The sequence below is a fragment of the Camelina sativa genome, chromosome 19, assembly GCF_000633955.1.
Source record: "Camelina sativa cultivar DH55 chromosome 19, Cs, whole genome shotgun sequence".
In the NCBI taxonomy this organism is placed as follows: Eukaryota; Viridiplantae; Streptophyta; class Magnoliopsida; order Brassicales; family Brassicaceae; genus Camelina; species Camelina sativa.
The window spans coordinates 21,192,450-21,203,692 of NC_025703.1; the positions used below are offsets into that span (position 1 = coordinate 21,192,450).

The 11,243-nt window shown below is 36.3% G+C and overlaps 3 protein-coding genes across 3 annotated transcripts in view; all 3 read right to left on the reverse strand.

Moving 5' to 3' along the window:
• Positions 254 to 4,448, reverse strand: LOC104766853. Its single transcript, XM_010490821.1, has 14 exons — positions 4,042 to 4,448; positions 3,492 to 3,547; positions 3,228 to 3,402; positions 3,022 to 3,123; positions 2,794 to 2,865; positions 2,470 to 2,586; positions 2,246 to 2,323; positions 2,093 to 2,155; positions 1,913 to 2,009; positions 1,745 to 1,823; positions 1,450 to 1,661; positions 1,091 to 1,236; positions 858 to 980; positions 254 to 747 (listed from the first exon to the last, which is right to left on the reverse strand). The coding sequence occupies exons 1-14, from the start codon at positions 4,129 to 4,131 to the stop codon at positions 595 to 597; spliced, it is 1,563 nt and encodes a 520-aa protein (XP_010489123.1). The 5' UTR covers positions 4,132 to 4,448; the 3' UTR covers positions 254 to 594.
• Positions 6,217 to 8,365, reverse strand: LOC104766854 (uncharacterized tRNA/rRNA methyltransferase slr0955-like). Its single transcript, XM_010490822.2, has one exon. It carries the CDS (start codon positions 8,154 to 8,156, stop codon positions 6,381 to 6,383), a length of 1,776 nt encoding a protein of 591 aa, XP_010489124.1. The 5' UTR covers positions 8,157 to 8,365; the 3' UTR covers positions 6,217 to 6,380.
• The window catches only part of LOC104766855 (hexokinase-2), a 3,818-nt gene continuing 1,128 nt past the window's right edge, over positions 8,554 to 11,243 (reverse strand). The window contains exons 2-9 of the mRNA XM_010490823.1: positions 10,484 to 10,634; positions 10,205 to 10,387; positions 9,973 to 10,047; positions 9,721 to 9,876; positions 9,544 to 9,642; positions 9,323 to 9,453; positions 9,165 to 9,246; positions 8,554 to 9,077 (exon numbers count right to left, since the gene is read on the reverse strand). Of these exons, the coding sequence (XP_010489125.1) occupies positions 8,718 to 9,077; positions 9,165 to 9,246; positions 9,323 to 9,453; positions 9,544 to 9,642; positions 9,721 to 9,876; positions 9,973 to 10,047; positions 10,205 to 10,387; positions 10,484 to 10,634 (1,237 nt within the window). The 3' untranslated portion in view covers positions 8,554 to 8,717. The remainder of the gene's footprint in view (positions 9,078 to 9,164; positions 9,247 to 9,322; positions 9,454 to 9,543; positions 9,643 to 9,720; positions 9,877 to 9,972; positions 10,048 to 10,204; positions 10,388 to 10,483; positions 10,635 to 11,243) is intronic.

Genomic DNA, 11,243 nt, shown 5'->3' on the forward strand with positions numbered 1-11,243 from the left:
TTATTGGTTATCATCATATTTGACATAAAATTGTTGTCTATATCATGTTTTTTGTTAAACTTTGTAAACGCAAATGGACATTCATTGACCAACATATCAAACTAGACTAAATGGATGATATGACATAAAATTGTGACACACAACTTCAATTTGGAATATTGATATTTCAGACAACTAGAAAACAAGGCAAGAATGGGAATTTAAATTGGATTGAACATTTGTAAGATACACAACAAACTAAAAAGATGAATGATGAAAGAACCAAACAATTACAGAAACCAAGGTGATGAATTAAGATGGTAAGCAATATATTTCATCTCAAACGGCTAAGTAAAACCCAAAATTAAAACAAACAGAAAGAGATCAATAAATAAAAATTTACTAAAGGGGGAGAATTAATGCCTTTCATCACCAATAAACATTTGAAGCCAACAAGTAAAAAAAAAAAAAAGAGAAAAAAATCGAATCAAATCTTCCCCTTCTTGAAAAAGAATCACCAACATTGCAAAGAATCATCAGTTCACCCGCGAATTCCCGGGCAAAAAATGACTTTTTGAGCTTGCTTCTACTGTATAAATTACGGACCTTTTTTTTTTAAACATCGAATTTCTTCGGTTGTCGCCAGTGAGCCAAATTTCTTCCCAAGGAGCTTAAGAATGAAGCTTTCTGAGGAGCTCCTTTCTTACCATACAAATGTTTGCCTCCTAAATCTGTCTTTGCTGGTCCCATATCCTTTCGTCTCTCAATCTGATATCACGTTACAAACAATTACAGATACGCTTTGTCTAATTGAACACAACATATCTAAAACAAGTGAAGTGAGACAAAAAAAAAAAAAAAAAAGGCAATTGATTTACCTTGAATATCTTTCCATCTTTCAAATGGTATCGGATTCCAGACCAGTTTATGGATTGAGAAAAGTGAGAACGGAAAGCTGAGATCGGGTATAGGAAGTTGTCTACAAGCATTGCTACAAAAATCTGTACGTTTTCCCCCAATCAAAATGAAAATGTTAACTTCCATATCTATTCACCACCACAACTATTTCTAGTTATAATCTAACTCAATATTAGAAGATGAAAGTACTTACAAGTCCCCAGTTGTATGTTGCAAGAGAGAGACGAGGAGCCTCAGGGGATAACAGATTGCATAGTTGAACTTCTCGCCTTGTCAAATTCCACATTGAAAGAAGTTCAATGAAAGTGCAGACCGCCAACATTATAACAAGCAACATACCTACATAGAACCTCATCTTTTCAGGTCAGTATGCAGCATAAGAAAAAACAGACAATCCTATAGTTCAAGTTAAAGATGACAAATCACTATGCTTCCACATGTATTACAACAGTTCAAGATCCCCCAACACACTAGCAATCATCGTGGCAATAGGACAATTTTCTCTCATCCGAAACACATATCCCACCTAAATAAGAGGAAACGTATGCTCACCACCAGATGCAAAGGCTGTGTCTTCAAGTTGATAGCCCTTAATGTAGATTCTTAAAGCTGATGTGATGTGAATGACAGCCATAACATATGGTGCAATAAAACCCCATGAAAGATAGCAGTGGACAGCAAACAAAGCCTTGTTCATTATCCAGTTAACTTTGGATATGTAAGATTCTAGCACAAAGGTTTGCTTTCTCAGGTAGTTCCAGTACCTATAAATAAGAAAGAAAAAAAATGGTTAAACATCTAAATATTCAGTACCTTTGGGTTCAAACAAGTAAATAAGCAAATGTACCGTCCAAAACTCAGATCACTTGCAAGAGGATGAGGAAAAACAGCAACAGGAGGAGATGTAATGAGCCTCTTGTGAGCACCTGCAGTGAAAAGAAGAAACTGTCAACTAAACATACAATAGGCATATATCGTGCAACAAAATGGAGGAAAACTCAGAACCAAAGGTTACCTGCTAGAGAGGCAAGTGTCATATCATCTGAATATCCACCATCACGTAAGCCAGAGACAACACCGTATCGATCTTGTCTGAAATCATCGGCATGCATCTACAAATAGTTGCAAACAATCACCAAAATTAGATGTAGCAGAGAATATAAAAGAAACATTACGTATCATGTTATCTACATACCATCATACACCCTCCCCATAAAAAGAATGTTCTCCCGCCAGTCGCAAATCCCATTGAGCAAGGCTGTAAAGAGAAGATGCCAAATACTAGCAAATTACAAACACGAAGAATCTAAAAGCTTGATAAGGAATCCAGTGATTATAGGCACTCTACCATGTGGTACTCATAGATGCAATAACTCCCAAGAGTTCCAGAAGGCAAGTCTAGAGGATACCCTGTTTGAATAAAAATCTGCAAGAGATCACTATAACTGTTAAACAAATTCAAACAGAAGGAAATATAAGGGTCTATTCTCATTAGCAATGTCTCCGACACATGTAAACAGAAACAAGAAAACTAAGCCAGTTCATTCATGAATAATGTAGGTTGGGTACCACCTCCGGATTTTTCTCCATCTCAGTTGTGAGAGCTCCGATTGTTCCAGGATGCAGTCTAACATCGTCGTCCAGAAATAATACATATTTGCTGTCTTTGTGCATTTTCTCAACTCCAATCTTCAAGAAATACAAATAAATTCAGCTAAAGCCAATGAATAAACAAAAATGAAAAACATTAAATTGGAAGATAGTTTCTCTTCTCATGGTTATAGCTAAGAACAGTCACAAAGGAGAGAGGGAATATATTGAGAGAGAAAAAACACTGGTGCAACCCATGAAAGCCATTCACCAAAAAATTCAATCTACATTAAAGATCATACATACCAACTGATTATGAATTTTCTGGCTGCAAGTTGTCGATAAACCAGCAACCACAACCTTAGCTTCAACATCATCCTGTGCACATTCGGTGAAGAAAGATGAGGAGTCAGTAGATACTTCAAGACAAATGGAGGCCGAACGAACTATAAATTGAACTTTTGTGGAGAGTACTTGCATCGGTAGCAAAAAATTAAACAACCACAAAGATATGTTGAGACGTGTCTGCTGTACCTGATACATAGATAATAGACGGGAAACAGCGTGATATGCAGGGTCTTCCGTACTTTCTACAACAAAAAGGAATTCCAATGGCCCGCCATAGAGAGAAGTAATCTACACATATACATGGCTCAATTTTCAAAATTAAGTTTGCCACGAAAAGTAAGAAAACTCTGCCAAGAAAAGGAGACAATGATACTGCAACATGAGAGGCTAACCTGACTTCTCCAGTTGTGTAAATTGTGTTCTCCAAAACCTTTTAGAGGCATGACAACGGATACTCTGGGAAGTTTGACCTGCCTAGAGTGCTCGAGTTCATTGATATCTTGATAAAGAAAGGCCAAGCTATTGCCCGCTTTCATGCTGTTTTTAATTCTCTTAACCTCTCGGTTCCTTACACAAGTAGAACACACATATATTCAGAAAACATAACTCAGATTGTAAATCAAAATCAGGCTTTTTTATATGGTAAAGGACACTACCTGACATATTCAGCCAAAAACCAGCCGATAGCAAGGAGTAAGCATATTGTACACCCCTGAGGCACAAAAAGGAAAAATTAAGAAACAGCAAACACAAGAAAATTCTTATCCTGATGATAAAAATACCCAATCAAACACGTTAAGCCAAAACTGATGATCTGAACCTTTTATTCTTCCTTGAAAAACTATGTTTGATTCATCAATAAAGGCTAAAAATTTCTTCTTTTCTACGCTTCATTATGGTACTTAATAAAAACCATTACTTTTCAAACCTCTAGAGAACAGAACGTAGCTTAATAAATCCCCAAAATCCATAATTGTTTTCTCCAACATTGAAAGAGAAAAAAAAAGGACCAAACTTTCGATCTGAACCAACATAAAAGATGAAAAAGAGAATTGGGTTTTATTGGGAATCATCAGAAGAGGTGTGTGTGATTCAAACGAGAAGAGCAAAGCAAAATTCAAAATTGTGAAAGAGAAGAAAAAGGAGAAAACTTTCATTCGATCTGAAGCAACGGAAAAAAAAAAAAAAAGGAAAGAGAGGTGACACCTGGATCTGAACGAAGACAGCGAAAGGGCTGGTGAAAGCTCTGCTAAGAGAGAAGAGAATCGCATCAATGGAGTCCAATGCTGTAGACATCTTTCTTTGTTGTTTTGTTTTTTTTTTTTTTGTCTTTGCTTCTCTCGCTTTTGTTCTAGTCCTCTTGGTCGCGAGAATAAAAAGGGATTATGAGAAGAAGAGAGCAAAAAATGAGAAACCCTAGATTTTGAAAATCGTCTCCTTGTATCTCTCTCTCTCTCTCTCTCTCTCTGTTGTCACAACATCGAAACCAAATTAGATTCGTGCAAAACTCAGATCACCATTGACGGACCAGCGACAATCCAGAGAGTAGAACCCAAAATATAAAATAACTTAATTAAGTATAAAACTCTTTTTTTTTTTTCCCAGAAGGAATCACACAAATTCACCATTCAATCATGTACACATCCCCTATTTTTCTTACCTTTTTCTTTCTTTTCTTTTTTTTAATCCCCAAAAAAAAATTACTATTTTATTTTTAAGAATTTAGCTAGCAGCACCTTCTATTTAAATAAGATATTTTTTTTGTTGTTGTTGTTGTTGTTGTTGTCATCAACTAAAAAAGAAAAATAAATTATTCCCAATAATTAAGGAAATATATATTTTGTTTAAAAGAAATATATATGATTGTAAATCTGTCAAAAAATTAATAGTAATAAGTTTATACATTATATGTTTTACACGTTAAATATTTGTTGCACATTTTGTTCTTTCATTTATTTTGTATAGAGCTAATAAAGGAACAGATTTTTCTCAGTGATATTGCTGAAACGCGTTACAAACATTTTTGTTGGTTGGTTCATTGTGAAAAGATTTTGTTAAACTCTAGACTCTAGCGTGTGACCATATGTGTCAACTGGTGGTACGCTTTTACTGGCCATAAGTGTTGGATTGGTTATCTTTTGGAAAGATTCTTATAATATTTCATTTATTTTGGATTGGTTATATGTTTTGTTCGCTGCCAATATAAATACTGTAATATATGTTTTAGAAATGGTGAATGATATTTTGATTATTTGTTACATAGGTTTTTTTGATCAATCACACCAAAACACATCAACTAGTGTGTGCTTTTTTTTTTTTTTTTGCTTTCTCGTGAAAGATTATTCTTATTCAAGAGGAAAATAAATAAATTGTTTGTTTAATAAGTTGATTTTGGCGGCAAAGATGCCAGAATGTGATGCCCGAATCTGAAGATGTCCTTTTCGAACAGAGTATCACGAGTGGTGACAGCTTAGATACATGTGTGTTTTTTAAAAAAAAATTGACAACCCAATTTCTTCTTTTCATAATTATTATATTCAAACATATTTTGTTCTATAATTTATTACTCCTATGACCTAATCATTGATCTCTTTTGCGTATTTGCATTATGTTCTCTGGTATATTCTTATGCATCTTCTTCTCCGATGTGACTTAAAAATATTATTGTGTTTGCCTTGTAATGTTTTCCAAATCAATTTTGGAATAGTTGTAAACCCATATGGCCTAAATTATCCATTTATTAGATTAGTTTAAAAAAAAAAATAGATTCTGTTTGCTTAGATTATAAAAATAAAAACTATACATATTTTATATTGGCAGTGATGAGTGAACAAAGTTTTTTTTTTTTTTTTGACAAAAGATGAGTGAACAAAACTATTGTCTTCGTTTCTAGACTTTCTACCTATGTTTGTTCTTCTTTTTTGAACATCGTAATTACATATTTTCATAGCTTAATTTTGTGTTTGTTTTTTTGGATCACGGTCAAACAATAATCTCTTAAACCCATCTAAAACATTGTTTGCTTATGTCCGTAACTAGATTTGGTGTTGTGTACAAGAAATAAACTACGTACAGTATGTTGCAAGAAATTGACTTCAATAGATTAACAAAACATTTTTCGTCATACTACTAAAAATAATACATTTTACCAAATTGCCAATGTTTTTACATTTTAATTCACAGGCTGAACTGGACCGTATTGCTACTTGTGCCTAGAAAAAAGGATATTGTGGTACCCATTTCATGTTTTTGGCTCCATATCCTTTTCTAAAAAAGTAGTGAAGCAACATGGGTATATTCTGAATGTGGTTTTTAGTTAACGTTTCAACTAACCTTAATTATTTATTTGTCTGTATCCCTTCCCTAATGCAACATTAGAAACACGGATAATGCAGCTTTCCGAGCATAGATAGATCAGATCGTAACATCAAAAGAATCCATTTTCGTAACATAGCAATATAATAAGAGCATAAAGTTATACAAGTAAAGAACAAATCCCAAGTTTGGTGCAAAAATGGAATTACTAAGGATACATCACCGAGGGTTCAAGCGCTTGATTTGTTGCCTGTCAAGTGATGAAGAAACAAACCAGCTGCAACACTCACGTTCAAGCTCTCCACAGCAAGAAATGATCTGAAGCCTCCACCTTCCGCATCATCAGACTCTGTAACAGCAACATCATTTGGCATATTACCACTAATCCTGACTAAGTCAGTACAAGATCTCTCCACTAACGGCCTTAAACCCGTTCCTTCATTCCCCAAGACAAGTATTGTCGGACTACCGGGTAAAACCTCGTTCAAAGCAACAGCCTTTGGAGATACCGAACCACCAACCACACGCCAACCGTTCTCAGCAGAAGCTTCTAAAAACTGCATCATGTTTTTGCAGTACCTGAGTTCCATAACCTCGAGTGATCCAGCACTTGCTTTACTCACAACCGCACTTAATGGAGCTGAGTTTTTCGCGCATACAACAACACCTGTGGCTCCAAAAAAGTAAGCGGATCTTATGATCGCACCTAAGTTCTGCGGATCAGTGACCTCATCAAGAGCTACCCAAAGAGAAGATTTCTCTTCCTCAGATGAAATCGGATCTAGTTCTTTCACTTTCACCAGTTCCAAGGGTGAAGCATCAAGCACCAATCCTTGATGCGGTCTGTTATCAGAGACCATGTTAAGATCATGCTTTGACGTTTCCTTGATGTTTAACCCAAGTTTTTCAGAGATTTTCAAGACTTTCTCAAACCCCTTCTTGTCTTTCTTCTTCTTGTTGTTACTGCTCAAATCCAAACCCTCTTGAACATAGAGAGCATAGAACTCTCGTCTCCCAACAGAGAGTGCAGCCAACACTGGACTTACTCCATAAACCACTTCACCCTCCAGCCTAGGCACGCTGGACTCGGTCGCCTCTTGCCATGTTTTCCTACCCCAGCTCTCTTGCCTATTCCAGTTCTGATATGCTGCATTCCCACGTCCTTGTTCTCTTACATCATATCTATTGAACCTATTTTTGATCTCAGACCACCTAGTATTATCTGGTTCTTCTTCAACAATTCCATCATCACCATCTTCACGGGCATGACTCACCGTTTCCTCTTCTTCTTCTTCTTCAATGATTCTATCATCACCTCGGGCACCAAAAGACTTCTGATTTCTTGTTGTATCCTCCCAAGACGACCGGCTGTTAACTCTCGGCGATTGCTCTTTCGCCGGTTTATCATTATTCGCCACCCAAATCGAGTTCCCACCACCTTTCTTACTTTCTTCTTCCACTTCACTGATTCTATCATCTCCTCTAGAACGAAAAGAATCTCGATTCCTCGTTTCACCATAACCTCTAAATCTATCTCTCCTATTAGAAACAGAACCATTTCTACCATCTCGTTTCTCCCAAGAACCTCTCTGAAACTTTTCTCCCACTGGCTTCTCATCAGATTTCACCCAAATCGAATCTCCACTAGAACGGCCATCACCGCTACTTCTCTTCTCTCGGTAAGCTTTCGATTCAAATCCAGATTTCCCTCTATTACTACTACCAACACGATTGCTTCGTTTGCCAAATCTCTGAGAATCAAAACTCGAAAACCCTCTAACACATCCAGGCTTACTCAACATTGCAATCTTCATAGAATTAAGGCGAGAACTAACTAAACCAGTCGAAACATTCGCAAAGGCGCATCCTTTAGGGTTTAAGAGAAACTTAACTGGTAATAAAGACGAAGACTTTGAGAACTGGAAACAGCTTTTGACTGCCGTTTGTTGTAATGAAACCCTAATCGCCATTGGAAAACCTTGGCTTCTTGTTAAATTACAGTACATGATTTTGGGGTAAAACAGAAGAGATCAAAAAGAGCGAACGGTGGAGAAAGGTGAAATTTTTGAAACAAAGAGGGGCTATTAGAAAACGGTAGTTGAATATTCTCTCATTGATAGACCAATCTGATGAATACCAGAAAACTTTAGGGTTTAAGGGAAAGAGCAGAGGAGAGAAGTGGAGAAGATAAGAAAGATATCGTTTGTATAACCGAAAATGAATGCAAAACGATGTCGTTGTACTCTTGAACCCTTTAGATTTCTGTTTTGGGAAAAAAAGTATAAGCGTACTCATCAGATTGAACCCTTTAGATTTACAAATCAATTAATATAAACCCTTTAGATTTCTGTTTTGGGAAAAAAAAATGAACATTTATATAAAGATCTCGAATATATATATATATATAGTTCTACAACATTGGCTGGTGTTCTGAATTTCCCAGAGCTTGAAGAAGAATCCAGTTTTTATTGTTCCTGAAAATTTTACCTTCTTCTTCTTTTTATTTGTTTAAACCCTAATTGGCAAACAAAGAAGAAGGGTTCACACCAAAAAAAAAGGCTTTAAGATTAACTTGTTTCAGAGACTTCTTCAGGTTCGAGATACTGAGAATGAGAAGCAGCGAGTAATGCTGCTCCAACACCTGAACCATCATTCGATAGAATCACTTCAACACTCTCTGAAACTTCATCTCCAAGCAACTCTTTCAATGAACTCTTCATTGTCTCGCTGAATTGAGTGTAGTGCTCGAATAGCCCACCGTCCATGGCTATCACAGATTTCTGAGTTTCTCCATCTTTTGCTGCGTCTCTTCCTATTTTCTTGAGGATTCCATAGATCCCTGCAGCAGACAAACGAGCTCCTCGGCTTGCGATGATGTTACATAGGCTGATTACAACTTTTCTCATCTTCAGAGAAGATGTAGGGACCTGAGCGTTCACCAAAGATACTCTTTTTAGATTTCAGTTATACCTTTTAAAGTGTGAAATCATTATGTATATGAGAAAGTGTCTAACCTCCAATATGTCTTTTAGCTTGCTTCCCACAACCTTCAAATCCGGAGAAGTGTCGCTGTGCATAGCAGACATGTTCGGGGTCCTGCACAATGTGATTAGTGATTATTAGACTGCTGATTTAGTGCAAGTAACCATATCCAAGAAGTTAATTAATCAACCTTATGATGAATGGTATTCTTAGCTTAGGTGGGACAACGTCACCAAAGAAAGCAGCTTCTTCAGCCATCTTCAGAAGAACTCTACGCAAGATTTCTCCCAAATACATTCCGGATATAATTTTCTCAAGAATCTGAAATTGTTAAACGCCAGATAGAATCTTTAAGAGTCATGTCATGATGCTTCTCTAAACGAACTTAAAAGCCAGGTTCAAAGCTCATACCTGTTCACCTGGATTCAAACTCTCGGAATCTAGAGAATGGTCGTATTCTGTCAATGGAAGATGCGATGACCTGAAGTTTCCCCACTCCATGTTTATAACCTACATGGCATTACATCTAAGATTCAAGTACTGCAAAGCCTAAATCGGAATTGTTATGCTTTTGGGGAAAACACAAACCATTTCTCCTGATTTTGGAAGCAAACCATGCCATTTGGGAATTGCATGTGCACGTTCGACATAGGCTGCATTTGTGCCGGTGCCCAAAATAACAGCGACAACAACATCCGGATTAGTGTATCTACCACCCGCGAGTGTTCCAATGGTATCATTAACCTTACAGTTTACAAAGGGATAACAATATCATAATCAAATAGATTAACACAAATTTCTGCTAGCTGAAACAAAGATTGGGTAAGAGGGAAAACTCACAAGCGCTGCAACACGCATGTCCAACCCAACTCTTTCCATAGCTTTAACAAGTTCTCCAACAACATCTTCACCAACCTACACAAACAATCACCAAGAAACAGAGGTCAGAATTTCAAAAAAGCAAAGCCTGTAAATTTCTTAGCTACAACAAAACAGGGTTCATGAAGTCTAGAGGAAGAACAGAAGCTTCTGTAATGAAATAAATATAGATGAAAGGGAAATCAAGCTCAACTGTATCATCAATGGAAAAGCCCTTTGTCCAGTTGATGAGAGTGCCAGAGGACAAAGAAGTCTGCTTAACCGGAAATGAGAAAGTGAATCCTAACTCCCTTTGCCTACCGGGTGGGAGATGAAAGTCCTCGCCTTCTGTAGCGACAAACTTTGCAAGAACTTCAACGATGAAATCGAATAACTCCTGCCTCCATAATTACACAAAACACAATCAACACACAAAGAGATAGATCATCCAAGACTAGTACATAAACATAAAGTATATAGTAAGAAAACTGACATCTGATTTCCCGGTCATGAGATGAGGAGGAATTGATTCTTCTTTGAACTCTCGTTTAACAACACGGTCTTGCTTCCCACCAAGAAGCACACGCATTACACGGAAATTTGTTCCGCCTAGATCCAACGCATAGAAGAAACCAGTTTCATCCCTGTCAAATAATAGATAGCAGCAACAAGCATTTAGAAGCTCATCCAATTACAGCTAAAACCTTTACTACTTAATTAGCATCATACCAATTACATCTCAACAAGCATTAGAAGATCCAATTACATCTCAAACTTTACTACTTAATTAGACCCCAAAAACAAACAAGTGCACACACTCATAATTCACCAAAAAGTTACATTAAATCCTCTTACAAAGACATATGGACTCCTACAAAGAACAAGACAGAAAACATTAAAAAAAAAAACAAAAAACTCTTTCTAATCCAAGAAAGTGATAATAATAATAGCCAAACTTTGGAACAGTGAGATATAAAAAATGCAGATACTATTAAGGATAAGAATCTCTAGACTCTTGCAATCAAGAGAGATTATGATTCAAAGTGACGGATCCGGATTCCATAGATTCTCTAACAAATGAGACAATCAAACAAGTGAAATATAAAAAAAAAAAAAAACGAATTCCATATCAATCATCATAAAGCATGATACTTTTTTTTAGATGAAACTCATAACATTATCTAAATTGAAGAAACGTGGCAAACGATGTTATCCAAACTCATCTGAATTCAGATAAAAATCTCCACTTTTAT

Coding starts and splice junctions, on each gene's coding strand:
- LOC104766853 (XM_010490821.1), bottom strand. CDS start 4,131: ATGTCTACAGCATTGGACTCCATTGATGCGATTCTCTTCTCTCTTAGC. Junction 2,866..3,021: donor GTCTATTATCTATGTATCAG/GTACAGCAGACA, acceptor GAATGTGCACAG/GATGATGTTGAAGCTAAGGT. Junction 1,662..1,744: donor AGTGATCTGAGTTTTGGACG/GTACATTTGCTT, acceptor TCTTATTTATAG/GTACTGGAACTACCTGAGAA.
- LOC104766854 (XM_010490822.2), bottom strand. CDS start 8,156: ATGTACTGTAATTTAACAAGAAGCCAAGGTTTTCCAATGGCGATTAGG.